Genomic DNA, 16,556 nt, shown 5'->3' on the forward strand with positions numbered 1-16,556 from the left:
CCCGCAAAACACCAGTCTCAACGTCAACAGGGAAGAGGCTACTCCGGGATGCTGGCCTTCTAGGTAGTGGCAAAGAAAAAGCCATATCTCAGACTGGCCAATAAAAAGAAAAGATTAAGATGGGCAAAAGAACACAGACACTGGATAGAGGAACTCTGCCTAGAAGGCCAGCATCCCGGAGTCGCCTCTTCACCGTTGACGTTGAGACCGGTGTTTTGAGGGTGCTATTTAATGAATCTACCAGTTGAGGACTTGTAAGGCATCTGTTTCTCAAACTATACACTCATCTAATTAATTCAAATGTTATTTACTGATGGTGTTAGAGTCGTGCCTGGCCATTTAGTCATAAGTGAACAGGGAGTACAGGAGGGGACTAAGCACGCACCCCTGATGGCCCCTGTGTTGAGGATCAGCGTGGTGGATGTGTTGTTACCTACCCTTCCGACCTGGGGGCGGCCCCCAGGAAGTCTAGGATCCAGTTGCAAAGGGAGGTGTTTAGTCCCAGGGTCCTTAGCTTATTGATGAGGTTTGAGGGCACTATGGTGTCGAATGCTGAGCTGTAGTCAATAAATAGCATTCTAACATAGGTGTTCATTTTGTCCAGGTGGGAAATGGCAGTGTGGAGTGCAATGGAGATTGCATCATCTGTGGATCTGTTGGGGCGGTATGCAAATTGGAGTGGGTCTAGGGTTTCTGGGATGATGGTGTTGATGTGAGCCATGGCCAACCTTTCAAGACACTTTAAGGCATTTGCCAGCTACGTGTGGCGCCATGTTTGTTGACATTATTCAATGCAATCTGGGTGTCATGTAAACGTCTGTCAGATCAAAGATGTTATAATGAGGTGAAGGTATGGTTCACTCATCTTTCAAGTAAACTTCCGGAAGTGAATGAAGGGAAGTGAATGATCGTAGATGACACACCCCCTTCAACATGCAGACTGCTAACAGACCAAAGTAATCTTGTCTCCTCTTCTTGTCTTTGGTTGACGCAAAAAAACAAATATGGTGGCGCGCACAAACTACCCATCATTGGATTAATTTCGGTTTTTAGAAAGTATTTTACACAATTATTTAGAGCAATGTGAGCTCACCCGTGATGTGATGAATTGTAAATAGTTATTGCTATTAGCAAATTCATATTGTGGTTTCTGTCAGCCGAGAGTTATCTAAATATGACTGCTTGTGTTACTTAAATATTTCCTCAGTTAGCGCAAGGACAAATGTAGCCTACATTTTCCGGTTTTGATGATTGTGTTATGCTGTAGCTACTTCTGTGAATGTCTGAACATTGCATCCAAAAATGAACTGGTCACATTCAGGACATAACTTTGTAGGACTGTGTTTGCGCAAAATGTTTCCATCTCAGAACGTTACGTGTAGTCTGGGTATCCGCAACCATTTCCAGAAGATTGTGGGAAGGTTGTGTGCAAAATAACCATAGGACAACCATGCTGTCACCATGCTCTAAGAAGCATATGGTTCTCAGAACATTATGTGCTAGTTGGGCATCAACAATAATGCATACTGTACATGTCCAAGCAGCAGAAGGAGTGTGCAAACTCATTCACGAAACTTATTCTACCAACTAGCATGCAAGATGATAATTCCTGTGTCTCCCAGCAGATGCTTACTTAAGGAATGACTTTTAAAGAGCATGGCGTTTAGCTTTCAGCTGCACAAAGCCAAGCTGACTAATCCAGCCCCCTAACTCCCTCTCTCCCTTTCTGGCTCCAATTGTGTGTGTGCACTTTTTTGCTTTGAATACTGCCACTCTTGTATAATTCATCAACATTCTTCCCCTCTCCCTCTCTTTCCCTTTATTTCCCTATCTTCCCCATCTCCCTATTTACCCCTCTCTCTCTCTTTCTCTCTCTTTGTCTTTCTCTCTCTTTTTCTTTCTCTCTTTGTCTTTCCTTCTCTTAATGTGGGCCAAGGTTTCTATGAATAGCTGATTACATTGTTTAACGGGGAAATTAGGAGGCCATCAGGAAGAATGAGAAAGAGAGTTGCTAAGGGGGAACAATGCGATGTCCTGTCAACTGTCACATGTCCTGTCAACTGCCACACCTGAAATGTACAAATTTACAACAAGAAAGTAAGTGGTCAAACCAACATTTCATGTGCATGTTCAGAGTGTTTTTACCCATGGAGTACTTTAGACCACTAGGCTACGTTGGATCATTGATGGAAGACAACTTCAGGCCATTCCCAGTGAACAAACAACCACCACACAACGTTGCCTCAATGCCTTACACCGATGCATAGAAAGACCACCTCAGGGCCGTTGCAATCCGTTTTGTCACCAAAGCCCCATATACTACCCACCATTGCGACCTGTACGCTCTCGTTGGCTGGCCCTCGCTTCATACCTGTCGCCAAACCCACTGGCTCCATGTCATCTACAAGACCCTGCTAGGTAAAGTCCCCCCTTATCTCAGCTCGCTGGTCACCATAGCATCACCTACCTGTAGCACGCGCTCCAACAGGTATATCTCTCTGGTCACCCCCAAAACCAATTCTTTCTTTGGCCGCCTTCTCCTTCCAGTTCTCTGCTGCCAATGACTGGAACGAACTACAAACATCTCTGAAACTGGAAACACTTATCTCCCTCACTAGATTTAAGCACCAACTGTCAGAGCAGCTCATAGATTACTGCACCTGTACATAGCCCACCTATAATTTAGCCCAAACAACTACCTCTTTCCCTACTGTATTTATTTTATTTATTTTGCTCATTTGCACCCCATAATTTTTATTTCTACTTTGCACATTCTTCCACTGCAAATCTACCATTCCAGTGTTTTACTTGCTATATTGTATTTACTTTGCCACCTTGGCCTTTTTTTGCCTTTACCTCCCTTATCTCACCTCATTTGCTCACATCATATATAGACTTGTTTATACTGTATTATTGACTGTATGTTTGTTTTACTCCATGTGTAACTCTGTGTCGTTATATGTGTCGAACTGCTTTGCTTTATCTTGGCCAGGTTGCAATTGTAAATGAGAACTTGTTCTCAACTTGCCTACCTGGTTAAATAAAGGTGGGGAAAAAAAAAAAAAAAAAAAAAAAAGGGCCAAGACATTAAAGCCGTATTTATGATTCACTTTCACAATGCAAAAACGCATCAAGTTAATTAATTTATTTATTCCAGATAAGTTGACTGAGAACACATTATCATTTACAGCAACGACCTGGGGAATTTTATTGATTTTTCCTTTATTTAACCAGGCAAGTCAGTTAAGAACAAATTCTTATTTTCAATGACAGCCTAGGAACAGTGGGTTAACTGCCTGTTCAGGGGCAGAACAACAGATTTGTACCTTGTCAGCTCGGGGGTTTGAACTTGCAACCTTCCGGTTACTAGTCCAACACTCTAACCACTAGGCTACCCTGCCGCCCCGGGGATAGTAGATAGAATAGATAGAATAGTTAAATTGGTGAGGAATGAGCCAATTGGAAGATGCAGATGATTACAGTAGGTGGCCAGGTTGGGAAGTTAACCAGGACACCAGGGTTAACACCCCTACTCTTACGATAAGTGCCATCGGATCTTTAGTCAACACAGATAGGACCCATTTAACATCCCAATCCCGCACCCTACACAGGGCAATGTTATTTTACAGAAGAGGAAAGGGTGCCTCCTACTGGCCCTCAAAACCCACTTCCAGCAGTATCTGGTTTCCCATCCAGGATCAACCCTGCTTAACTTCAAAGGCAAGTCATTAGTGGAATGCAGGGTGGTATGCTGCTGGGTAATAATTCATTGTGGGGCTGAACACTATGCAGGATTGCCATTTTGCATAGCTACATAGGTATAGATTTTGCAACACATGCAATGTCATGACGTATCACCTTCAAGACAGGAAATACATTAACGTATAATACATTTAACTTCTTGGATATAGGGGGCGCTATTTTAATTTTTGGATGAAAAACGTTCCCGTTTTAAACAAGATATTTTGTCACGTAAAGATGCTCGACTGTGCATATAATTGACAGCTTTGGAAAGAAAACACTCTGACGTTTCCAAAACTGCAAAGATATTGTCTGTGAGTGCCACAGAACTGATGTTACAGGTGAAACCCAGATAAAAATCCAATCAGGAAGTGCCGCATTTTAAGAAACCGCCTCATGCATTGTGACGTATTTGTAGGCATATCATTGGAAGATTGACAATAAGAGACTACATCTACCAGGTGGTCGCTTGGTGTCCTCCGTTGCAATTATTGCGTAATCTCCAGCTGCAGTATTTTTCCGTTTGCTTCTGATGAGAAACCAACTGTCACGACTGATATATTATCGAATAGATATGTGAAAAACACCTTGAGGATTGATTCTAAACAACGTTTGCCATGTTTCTGTCGATATTATGGAGCTAATTTGGAAAAAAGTTTGGCGTTGTAGTGACTGCATTTTCCGGTCTTTTTCTTAGCCAAACGTGATGAACAAAACGGAGCTATTTTGCCAACACAAATAATCTTTTTGGAAAAAATGAACATTTGCTATCTAACTGAGAGTCTCGTCATTGAAATCATCCGAAGTTCTTCAAAGGTAAATGATTTTATTTGAATGCTTTTCTTGTTTTTGTGAAAATGTTGCCTGCTGAATGCTAGGCTTAATGCTATGCTAGGCTATCAATACTCTTACACAAATGCTTGTGTAGCTTTGGTTGAAAAGCATGTTTTGAAAATCTGAAATGACAGTGTTGTTAACAAAAGGCTAAGCTTGTGTTTCAATATATTTATTTAATTTCATTTGCGATTTTCATGAATAGAAAAAGTTGCGTTATGCTAATGCATTATAGTTGAAATATTTTTCTGTCGATTTCTCAGCCAAGCAGGATGAACAAACGTGACGTTTTTCGCCTACCAAAATATTATTTTTGGAAAAATGGAACATTTGCTATCTAACTGGGAGTCTCCTGAGTGAAAGCATCTGAATTTCTTCAAAGGTAAATTATTTAATTTGGTTGCTTTTCTTATTTTTGTGAAAATGTTGCCTGCTGCCAGCACAGCCTAGCATAGCATTATGCCATGCTAAACTTACACAAATGCTTGTCTAGCGTTGGCTGTAACGCATGAGATGACAGTGTTGTTAACAAAAGGCTAAGCTTGTGTTTGAATATATTTATTTCATTTCATTTGCGATTTTCATGAATAGGAAACGTTGCGTTATGGTAATGCACTTGAGGCTATGATTACGCTCCCAGATACGGGATTGCTCGTCGCTAGAGGTTAAGATTACATTTACATATAGGCCGAAACACTCTCAGATGTGTTTCCCATATTCCAACAACCAAAAGTTAGGGGGGAGGTTCATTTTTCATCACAGGCTTTAAAACCTGTTGTAACTACCCATCCCATGTCCGGGATCGTTGTCATCATCTCACACTAATTAGCATAACGCAACGGACATAAATATTACTAGAAAATATTCCTATTCATGAAATCTCAAGTGAAATATATTGAAACACAGCTTAGCGGTTTGTTAATCACCCTGTCATCTCAGATTTTGAAAATATGCTTTACAGCCAAAGCAAGACAAGCATTTGTGTAAGTTTATCGATAGCCTAGCATAGCATTATGTCCAGCTAGCAGTAGGCAAAAAAGCAATCATATTAAATCATTTACCTTTGATGAGCTTTGGATGTCTTCACTCAAGAGACTCCCAGTTAGATAGCAAATGTTCCTTTTTTCCAAAAATAGTATTTTTGTAGGCGAAATAGCTCCGTTTGTTCTTCACGTTTGGCTGAGAAATCGACCGGAAATTGCTGTCACGAAAACACTGACAAATATTCCAAATTAGCTCCATAATATTGACAGAAACATGGCAAACGTTGTTTATAATCAATCCTCAAGGTGTTTTTCAAATATCTATTCAATAATATATCAACAAGGACAGTTGGCTTTTCAGTAGGACCGAGAGGAAAAATGGAATCACTCTGCGTGCCATCAGGTGACCACTTACGCAATATAGTCGTTTACGCTCATTCTTCAACATAAATGCGTGAAACTACGTCAAAATCTGTAGACACCTTGGGGAATACGTAGAAAAATGAATCTGGTTGATAGCCCATTCACTGCCCAATAGGGACACATCGGAACGCAGAGCTTTCAAAACATGAGTCACTTCCGGATTGGATTTGTCTCAGGCTTTCGCCTGCAATATCAGTTATGTTATACTCACAGACAATATTTTTACAGTTTTGGAAACTTTAGAGTGTTTTCTATCCCAAGCCGTTAATTATATGCATATTCTAGCATCTTGTCCTGACAAAAGCACGTTTACTCTGGGAATGTTATTTTTCCTAAAATGAAAATACTGCCCCCTAGTTACAAGAAGTTTTAAGAGAAAGGGAGAAAGGAGAATAAAGGAAGGGGATGGGGAATATGAAGGGAGGATAGAGAGGAAGAGAAAAGGAAAGGAGAATATTCAAAACCCTGTGCACATCCCTAGTGAGTGAGTGAGTGTCTGTACGAGTGACTCACATTGCGAACGTTGACCCAGTAGCCAATGATCCGGTCTGTAGCCACGGGCTCTCTCTGGGTCCACTGGAGGTTGTAGGAGAAGTTGTTGCCCTTCAGATTGCGGATGGGGTTGGGCGTGTCAAAGTAGAACTCAGCGTTGTATGGACGGGCTACAGTGTTGGGGGAGGGAGAGGTGAGGGAAAGGTGAGGGAGGGAAAGAGGGAGAAGAACAGGGGAAGGAGAGAGGGGGAGAGTTAGTTGGTTGGTTTAATACTTTTATCTATTGCGTATCAGTGGGTCAGATTAAGTCCATTAGTAAAAGTTTTCAAACTTTTCATGTACTTAATTTTCAGTCCTATATATTACACAAAGCGAAACTCTCTTTTGTAGGTGTAGCCATAATGATATGGCTGCTCCCCACCTATCCAGCCTTTTTTCTAACCTGTCAACACCAAAGAAGTCAAGTCAATGTGCTAATGTATGAAATGAAACCAGGAAACAAGGTCAAATCAATTTCCAGTAACCTGGGACAATTCCATTTCAATTTAGCCCATTCAGGAAGTATATGGAAAATCCAATTTACATCCCGAATTGATTGAATTTAAATGGAATTGACCACAACCCCACCAGAAACTTCAGCAGCTTCTGGTACTCACATGAGATGTTGAAGGTGCACGTAGAAGAGCCCACGCCGTTGTTGACACGGCACTTGTACGTGCCGTTGTTGCTGGGGTCCAATTTGAATTTCAGCTGCGGGTTCTCCTGGGGGTTTGGGGTCAGGGAGGTCAGGGGCTCGCCGTTTCGCGTCCATTGGATGCTGGCCATGTGTGGCGGGTTGGACTTCTGAATGATGCAGCGCAGGGTTACAAACTGGTAGTTGGGCGAGCGAACATCCTGGAAAACCGGGTCCAGGACTGGAGCATCTGAGTGTAGGGAGGAAAAATGGTGTTAATCATTTGATTATGTATGCGTTATAAACGGGTTATGATTTCCTTATGTAGGTACCCTTCAAATAAAGTGTCCCCACATAGTCTAGTAGTAAAAGCAGCTCCTCTCCTAGGTTTAACTGCTTAAGGTATAGGGGGCAGCATTTTCACTTTTGGATAAATAGAGTGCCCAATTTCAACTTCCTGCTACTCCTGCCAAGAATATAAGGTATGCATATTATTAGAAGATTTGGCTGGTAAACACTCTGAAGTTTCTTAAACTGTTCGAATCATGTCTGTGAGTTTAACAGAACTTATGTAGCAGGCAAAACCCTGAGGACTAACCGTTCAGAATGGTTGTTTTTTGAGGTCTGTCTGTTCAGTTGTTTTCAGTTCCTACCGCTTCCACTGGATGTCACCAGTCTTTAGAATTTGGTTGAGGTTATTCGTTTGTGCAATGAAGAAGTACGGCCATCTAGGAACTGCGTAACACTGTTGAGAGTTGCGCAAGACTTGAAAAGTAGCTTGGTTTGTTGTCTTCCTGTATTGAACACAGATAGACTCATCTTCAATTTGATCGATTATTAACGTTTAAAAATACCTAAAGTTGTATTACAAAAGTAGTTTGAAATGTTTTGGCAAAGTTTACAGGCAACTTTTGAAATAAATATTTTGTAGTGACATTGCGCAATTTGGAAGCTGTTTTTTTCTGGATCAAATGTGCCAAATAAATGGACATTTTGGATATATATGGACAGAATTAATCGAACAAAAGGACCAATTGTGATGTTTATGGGACATATTGGAGTGCCAACAAAAGAAGCTCGTCAAAGGTAAGGCATGTTTTATATTTTATTTCTGTGTTTTGTGTAGCGCCTGCAGGGTTGAAATATGCTACCTTCTTTGTTTACTGTTGTGCAATCATCAGATAATACATTCTTATGCTTTCGCCGAAAAGCCTTTTTAAAATCTGACATGTTCACTGGATTCAAAACGAGTGTAGCTTTAATTTAGTATCTTACGTGTGATTTAATGAAAGTTCGATTTTTATATCATTTTATTTGAATTTGCCAAGCTGCATTTTCCCTGGCTGTTGAAGTTTTTAAAGGAGAGAAATATCAATATTGGAAGATAGAGAGGGAGGGAGAGATGTATTAATGATAATAAATACATTATGTGGGCTAAAACCCCAGCCTCACAGCAGTGCGCTGTAACAGAAAACTGCAAATTATACAAAGTAATTGTTGGCATGATCAACAGTAAAATAGTCTGAAACATTTTACTGCAGCATACTGGTTTAAATGATGGCGCATTGTGGGAAAATGCTGTGGGCTGGGGAAAGAATTGCAGTATTTTCATTGGTACTGTAATTCCACCCCACAGAATATAGTTCCTTACAGTCATTTTGAAGCGCCAAAAACCTTTTGACCACTAGTGGGTGCATGCTATTGTTATTTCTGGCTTATTACCATATTTTGAGGCATGCCTTGAAATATGCTGTATTTATTGCAGCCGTGAGTGAGAATGCTGTACAAATTTCACTCGTATGTCTTTATGGTGCCCCATCAATTGAAAATGTACAGAGAACAGAGTGGCAGCAAGTCTTAAACTTTAAATGTGACCTGTTTCAGGAAACTAGGCATATGTTGGCGGGTCACTAATTCACAGGAGAGCTGTTTGAACGTAAACTTTTTAGCAGAAATGGCTTCTGAAACTTTCATGTGCCTTGATAACAAATTTGTATGCCATCTGTAAATATTAATAAATTGTTAAATTATTTGCCTAGTTGGTTACGCCACAGAAAAAGTCAGCAACCTTCCCACTAACCATGATTGGCTGAGATAATGAGTGGGCTGGACATGCAATGAGATGAGTTTGGATTGGTCTGCCATATAGCACACTTCTGTCTATTTGAGCTGGTCAGTATGTGTAGGGTAATCCTGTCTAATGCGGCTTTTTTATGTATCGCTTATTGAAACTTAACAAAAGACTAGAATATGCAAGCATCCATTTCAATAGAACATCACTGCACCAACTGTGTACCATAGCGCAGACTAACTAATGAATTTACAAAGTTTCATTGAAATTACAGCGAGATATGGATGAGTTGTCACTTCCTACGCCTTCCACTAGATGTCAACAGTCAATAGAACTTTGTCTGATGACTCTCATGTGAAGGGGGGTCGAATGACACCCGAAATAGTCACCACTGCCTCTAGTTGACCATGCATTCACGATGCGGGTTCACAGATGAAGGACCTGCGTTCCATCGCTCATCTGAAGTCATACTAATTCTCCGGTTGGAACGTTATTCAATATATATGTAAACAACATTCTAAAGATTGATTCAGTACATCGTTTGACATGTTTCTACTGACTGTTACGGAACTTTTGGACATTTCGTCACGTTATAGTGGACGCGCTTTGTGACTTTGGAATTGTTTACCAAACGCGGTAACCAAAGTAGCTAATTGGACATAAATAACAGACATTTTCGAACAAATCAAGCATTTATTGTGGACCTGGGATTCCTAGGACTGCATTCTGATGAAGTTCATCAAAAGGTAAGGAAACATTTATCATGTATTTTCTGGTTTCCGTTGATTCCAACATGGCGGCTAATTTGGCTACTGTTCTGAGCGCCGTCTCAGATTATTGCATGTGTTGCTTTTTCCATAAACATTCTTTGAAATCTGACACAGCGTTTGCATTAAGGAGAGGTATATCTATAATTCCACGTGTATAACTTGTATTATCATCTACATTTATGATGAGTATTTCTGTTGAAACGATGTGGCTATGCAAAATCACTTGAAGTTTTTGGAACAAGTAAATCTAATAAGCAAATGTAAACTCGGATTTTTGTATGTAAATATGAACTTTATCAAACAAAACATGATGTATTGTGTAACATGAAGTCCTATGAGTGTCATCTGATGAAGATAATTCAAGGTTAGTGATTAATTGTATCTTTATTTCAGCTTTTTGTGAATGCTATATTTTGCTGGAAAATGGCTGTGCTTATTGTTGTTTGGTGGAGACCTAACATAATCGTTTGTAGTGCTTTCGCTGAAAATCCTAACAACAAGATTACCTTTAAAATGATATAAGACACATGTATGTTTTAGGAATTGTAATTATGAGATTTCTGTTGTTTGAATTTGGCGCCCTCTATTTTCACTGGTAGTTGTCATATTGATCCCGGTATTGGTATTGCAGCCATAACAAGTTAGGGCACAAGGAGAGACCCAGATGCAGACACAGGAGGCAGATGGTTGGAGTCTTACAATGTTTAATAATTTAAAGGGGTAGGCAAGAAAAATGGTCGTGGACAGGCAAAAAGGTCAAAACCAGAACAGATTCCAGGAGGTACAGAGTAGCAGACAGGCTCGTACAGAGTCCAGAAACAGGCAAGGGTCTAAACCGGGAGGGCTAGAAAAAGGAGAATATCAAAAAACACACTGGTTGACTTGACTAAACATACAAGACAAACTGGCACAGAGAGACAGGAAACACAGGGATAAATACACTGGGGAAAATAAGCGACACCTGGAGGGGGTGGAGACAATCACAGGAACAGGTGAAACAGATCAGGGCGTGACAATAGCCTAATGTTAGCTACCTAACCAGCTAACATTGAACCTATTTGGTTAACTTTAACTAGCTATGACAATCGGTTTGTATTGCTAGCACTCTATGGATTAGGATTATGGTTAATTGTTTTGCTAAACAAAAGACTCCACTTTGCCAGATGATTCCATGACCCATCAAGATAGCCAGGTGTGTCTGACAGTGACTACGGTTATTTATTGTATAATATTTAAAAAATATTTGTGTCTGGAATTTGTCTTTCAGCATTAGTAGAACACACCTGACTCTCCTCCACCAGTCGTACAAGGAGAATGGTCTAATGCCTCCCATCAAAAAGAGAGCTGGCCCAAGCAAGCACAGGTTAGACCTGAAGCATGAGGACTTGCAGTGAGTGGTGAAATTCATCAAATCACATGTGCCGAATACAACAAGTGTACACCTTACCGTGACATGCTTACTTACAAGCCCTTATTAACCAACAGTGTAGTTCAAGAAGAGTTAAGAAAAGATTTACCAAATAAACTAAAGTAAAAAAATATAAAAACAAACACAATAAAATAACAATAACGAGGCTATATACAGGGGGTACTGGTACCAAGTCAGTGTGCGGGGGTACAGGTTAGTTGAGGTAATTTGTACATGTAGGTAGGGGTGAAATGACTACGTAGAGATAATAAACAGTGAGTAGCAGCAGTGTTCAAAACAAATGGAGAAGGGGTGTCAATGTAAATAGTCTGGTGGCCATTTGATTAATTGTTCAGCAGTCTTATGGCTTGGGGGTAGAAGCTGTTAAGGAGCCTTTTGGTCCTATATTTGGCACTCTGGTACCGCTTGTCTATGACTTGGGTGACTGGAGTCTCTGGCAATTGTATTGGCTTTCCTCTGACTTTCCTATTGTTTTCACTATATATTTTACCTCTTGGGGATGTCATTCGAAAACATAATTTTAACTTTCACTGCTATGCGGATGACACACAGCTGTACATTTCAATGAAACATGGTGAAGCGCCAAATTTTCCCTTGCTGGAAGCCTGTGTTTCAGACATAAGGAAGTGGATGGCTGCAAACGTTCTACTTTTAAACTCGGACAAAACAGAGACACTTGTTCTAGGTCCCAAGAAACAAAGAGATCTTCTGTTGAATCTGACAATTAATCTTAATGGTTGTACAGTCGTCTCAAATAAAACTGGGAAGGACCATGGCGTTACTCTGGACCCTGATCTCTCTTTTGACGAACATATCAAGACTGTTTCAAGGACAGCTTTTTTCCATCTACGTAACATTGCAAAAAGCAAACTTTCTGTCCAAAAATGATGCAGAAAAATGTATTTATGCTTTTGTTACTTCTAGGTCAGACTACTGCAATGCTCTACTTTCCGGCTACCCGGATAAAACACTAAATAAACTTCAGTTAGTGCTAAATACGGCTGCTAGAATCCTGACTAGAACCCCAAAATTTGATCATATTACTCCAGTGCTAGCTCCAGTGAGAGACGCAAACTCGGTCTCAACCTTTAAGTCTTTACTGAAGACGCATCTCTTCAGTGAGTCATATGATTGAGTGTAGTCTGGCCCAGGAGTGTGAAGTTGAACGGTAATGCTCTGGAGCAACGAACCGCCATTGCTGTCTCTGCCTGGCCGGTTCCCCTCTTTCCATTGGGATTCTCTGCCTCTAACCCTATTACAGGGGCTGAGTCACTGGCTTACTGGTGCTCTTTCATGCCGTCCCTAGGAGGGGTGCGTCACTTGAGTGGGTTGAGTCACTGATGTGATCTTCCTGTCTGGGTTGGCGCCCCCCCTTGGGTTGTGCCGTGGCGGAGATCTTTGTGGGCTATACTCGGCCTTGTCTCAGGATGGAAAGTTGGTGGTTGAAGATATCCCTCTAGTGGTGTGGGGGCTGTGCTTTGGAAAAGGGGGTGGGGTTATATCTTTCCTGTTTGGCCCTGTCCGGGGGTATCATCGGATGGGGCCACAGTGTCTCCTGACCCCTCCTGTCTCAGCCTCCAGTATTTATGCTGCAGTAGTTTATGTGTCGGGGGGCTAGGATCATTTGTTATATCTGGAGTATTTCTCCTGTCCTATCCGGTGTCCTGTGTGAATTTAAGTATGCTTTCTCTAATTCTCTCTTTCTCTTTTTCTTTCTCTCCCGGAGGACCTGAGCTCTAGGACCATGCCTCAGGACTACCTGGCATGATGACTCCTTGCTGTTCCCAGTCCACCTGGCCATGCTGCTGCTCCAGTTTCAACTGTCCTGCCTGTGATTATTATTATTTGACCATGCTGGTAATTTATGAACATTTGAACATCTTGGCCATGTTCAGTTATAATCTCCACCCGGGACAGCCAGAAGAGGACTGGCCACCCCACATAGCCTGGTTCCTCTCTATGTCACGCCCTGACCTGAGTATTCTGTTTTCTTTATATATTTTGGTTAGGTTAGGGTGTGACATGGGTGATGTATGTGTTTTTGAACTGTCTACGGGTTTTATAGGTTTATGTTTTTTTTTACCATCTAGGTGTTTATGTATGTCTATGGTTGCCTAGATTGGTTCTCAATTAGAGGAAACTGTTTAATGTTGTCTCTGATTGGGAACCATATTTAGGCAGCAGTCTTCTTTGGGTATTTCGTGGCTTATTATCTATGTCTATGTCTAGTTGCCTGTGTCTGCACATTTAGATTATATAGCGTCACGTTCGTTTGTTGTTTTGTAAGTTTGTTTCAGTGTTCTTTCTTCATTAAATATAGAATAAGTATTCATATCACGCTGCGCCTTGGTCTCCTCACTAAGACGATCGTGACAAAATAACCCACCACCAAAGGACCAAGCAGCGTGGTAAAATATTGCGTGGAATATCGCCGCCCCAAGGCAGAGCTGGAGGCAGCGAAAGCAGAGAGGCGCCGGTATGAGAAGGCAGCACGGCAGCTCGGCTGGAAGCCCGAGAGGCAGCCTCAAAAATGTCTTGGGGGGAGGGGGGGGGCAATTGGAGCAGTCGCGAAGTTGAGGGGTGAGTCTGAGATTGTCGAGGAGTTATTGGACAGATTGGAGGAGAGTGAACGGAGAGTCAACGGAGGGAAGATTATGAGACATTCGAGGAGTTGTTGACGAAATTGGAGGAGAGTGAAGAGAGTGAGCTGTTGGTTTAGCGTAGTATGCACGGCATTCGCCTTGAGGAGCGTGTTAGCTGTTTGATGCCACCGATGTCAGTTCCTCGTACTCAGCCTGAAACTTGTGTTAAAGTTCCGGGGGATTTGATGCCAGCTATACACACCAGGTCTCCAGTACACCTTCACAACCTGGTGTGTCCTGTTCCTGCTTCTCGCACTCATCCTGAGGTGTGTGTTCTCAGCCCGGTACCATCAGTACCGGTACCACGCACCAGGCCTATAGTGTGCACCGACAGTCCAATATGCCCTGTTCCTCTTCCCCGCACTCGCCCTGAGGTGCGTGTCCTATGCCCAGTACCATCAGTGCCAACACCACGCACCAGGCTTCCTGTGCGTCTCCAGAGCCCTGTAAGCCCTGTTCCTCCTCCCCGCACTCACCCTGAGGTGCGTGTCTCCAGCCCGGTACCACCAGTGCTGGCACCACGCACCAGGCCACTAATGCGCCTCCAGGGTCCAGTACTCCCTGCTCCTCGCACTCGCCCTGAGGTGCGTGTCCCCAGCCCGGTACCACCAGTGCCGGCACCACGCACCAGGCCTATAGTGCGCCTCGGCAGTCCAGTACGCCCTGTTCCTTCTCCCCGCACTCGCCCTGAGGTGCGTGTCCTCGGTCCAGACCCACCAGTACCGGCAACAGTACCCAGTCCAGAGCGTCCGGCTACAGTATCCAGTCCAGAGCGTCCGGCAACAGTACCCAGTCCAGAGCGTCCGGCAACAGGCCACAGACCGGAACCTACCACGACGGGTCACAGTCCGGAACCTACCAGTCCGGATCCGCCAGAGTCTCCCGTCTGTCCTGAGCCGCCAGAGTCTCCCGTCTGTCCTGAGCCGCCAGAGTCTCCCGTCTGTCCTGAGCCGCCAGAGTCTCCCGTCTGTCCTGAGCCGCCAGCCAGCCAGAGCCGTCAGCCAATCAGGAGCCGCCAGAGCCACCTGTCATGCTGGCGATGCTGGAATCTCCCTCCTGTCTGGAGCTGCCAGAGACGCTCCTCAGTCCAGAGGCGCCTTTCCGTCCAGTGGCGTCCTTTACGATGATCTTCAGTTCGGGGCCCGCTGCGAGGGTCCCCGCTCCAGAGGCGTCACCTAAGTGGGCCAAGACTGAGGTAGAGCAGGGTCCACGTCCCACACCCGAGCCGCCGCCGTGAAAGAGGCCCACCCGGACCCTCCCCTTTAGATTAGGTTTTTGCTGCCGGAGTCTGCACCTTTGTGGGGTACTGTCACGCCCTGACCTGAGTATTCTTTGTTTTCTTTATATATTTTGTTAGGTCAGGGTGTGACATGGGTGATGTATGTGTTTTTGTACTGTCTACGGGTTTTATAGGTTTATGAGGTTGTTTACAATCTAGGTTTTTATGTATGTCTATGGTTGCCTAGATTGGTTCTCAATTAGAGGCAGCTGTTTATCGTTGTCTCTGATTGGGAACCATATTTAGGCAGTCATCTTCTTTGGGTATTTCATGGGTTATTATCTATGTCTATGTCTAGTTGCCTGTGTCTGCGCATTTAGATTATTTAGCATCACGTTCGGTTGTTGTTTTGTAAGTTTGTTTCAGTGTTCTTTCTTCATTAAATACAGAACATGTATTCATATCACGCTGCGCCTTGGTCTCCTCACTACGATGATCGTAACACTCTAGGTTTCTTCCTAGGTTATGGCCTTTCTAGGGAGTTTTTCCTAGCCACCGGGCTTCTACACCTGCATTGCTGTTTGGGGTTTTAGGCTGGGTTTCTGTACAGCACTTTGAGATATCAGCTGATGTACGAAGGGCTATGTAAATAATTTTGATTTGATATTATATAGGTCCTGGATGGCAGGAAGCTTGGCCCCAGTGATGTACTGCACCACTCAGGAGGCTCCATTCAAAGTTTTTAATTCTCATCAATTGCGTTGAACAAAGTATCAAAATACTAAAATACTACTCAGGTCTCTTAAAAAATATGTAAATGTTAATAGTATTTTTTGATCACAGAAACAATGAGAAAATATGGAAAAATAAATAATGAAATGTTATATAAAGCAGCCCGTGTAATCATCAGCCAGAGTAGCCCGAATTGGCCCAAGCACCAAATAATACATTTGGGCCAGATAACTCACACCGGAATCAGCCCGAGCTCAATCTTTGCATTCTAGCCATAAGAAATAGTGCCGAAGGCGGCCCAGACTCGGGCCAGATCCACTGTGCTAGCTGGGTTATGTGTCTGCGCTTAGTTTATTAATTATAGCACTCAGAGGCTGTGGTACAGTGAAGCCTATCATCACAACAATTTATATCTGTGTGAGTTTATTCTAAGTCGCACAGCAAGATGTTTACAAACAATTTAGAGCAAACCAAAATGGCTTCGGTCAACTTGAGCTAGCTATCTAGCAGACCTTAGCCAGCTAGCTAGCTAGGTTAGCTAATGACA

The 16,556-nt window shown here is 42.7% G+C and overlaps 1 protein-coding gene across 1 annotated transcript in view; it reads right to left on the bottom strand.

Moving 5' to 3' along the window:
- Positions 1-16,556, bottom strand: part of LOC109878131 (MAM domain-containing glycosylphosphatidylinositol anchor protein 1-like) — a 68,817-nt gene that overhangs the window by 17,318 nt on the left and 34,943 nt on the right. Inside the window, exons 6-7 of the mRNA XM_031789216.1 lie at positions 7,130-7,396; positions 6,495-6,643 (exon numbers count right to left, since the gene is read on the bottom strand). Coding sequence (XP_031645076.1) covers positions 6,495-6,643; positions 7,130-7,396 — 416 coding nt within the window. The remainder of the gene's footprint in view (positions 1-6,494; positions 6,644-7,129; positions 7,397-16,556) is intronic.

This window comes from Oncorhynchus kisutch, linkage group LG14, assembly GCF_002021735.2.
Source record: "Oncorhynchus kisutch isolate 150728-3 linkage group LG14, Okis_V2, whole genome shotgun sequence".
NCBI lineage: Eukaryota > Metazoa > Chordata > Actinopteri > Salmoniformes > Salmonidae > Oncorhynchus > Oncorhynchus kisutch.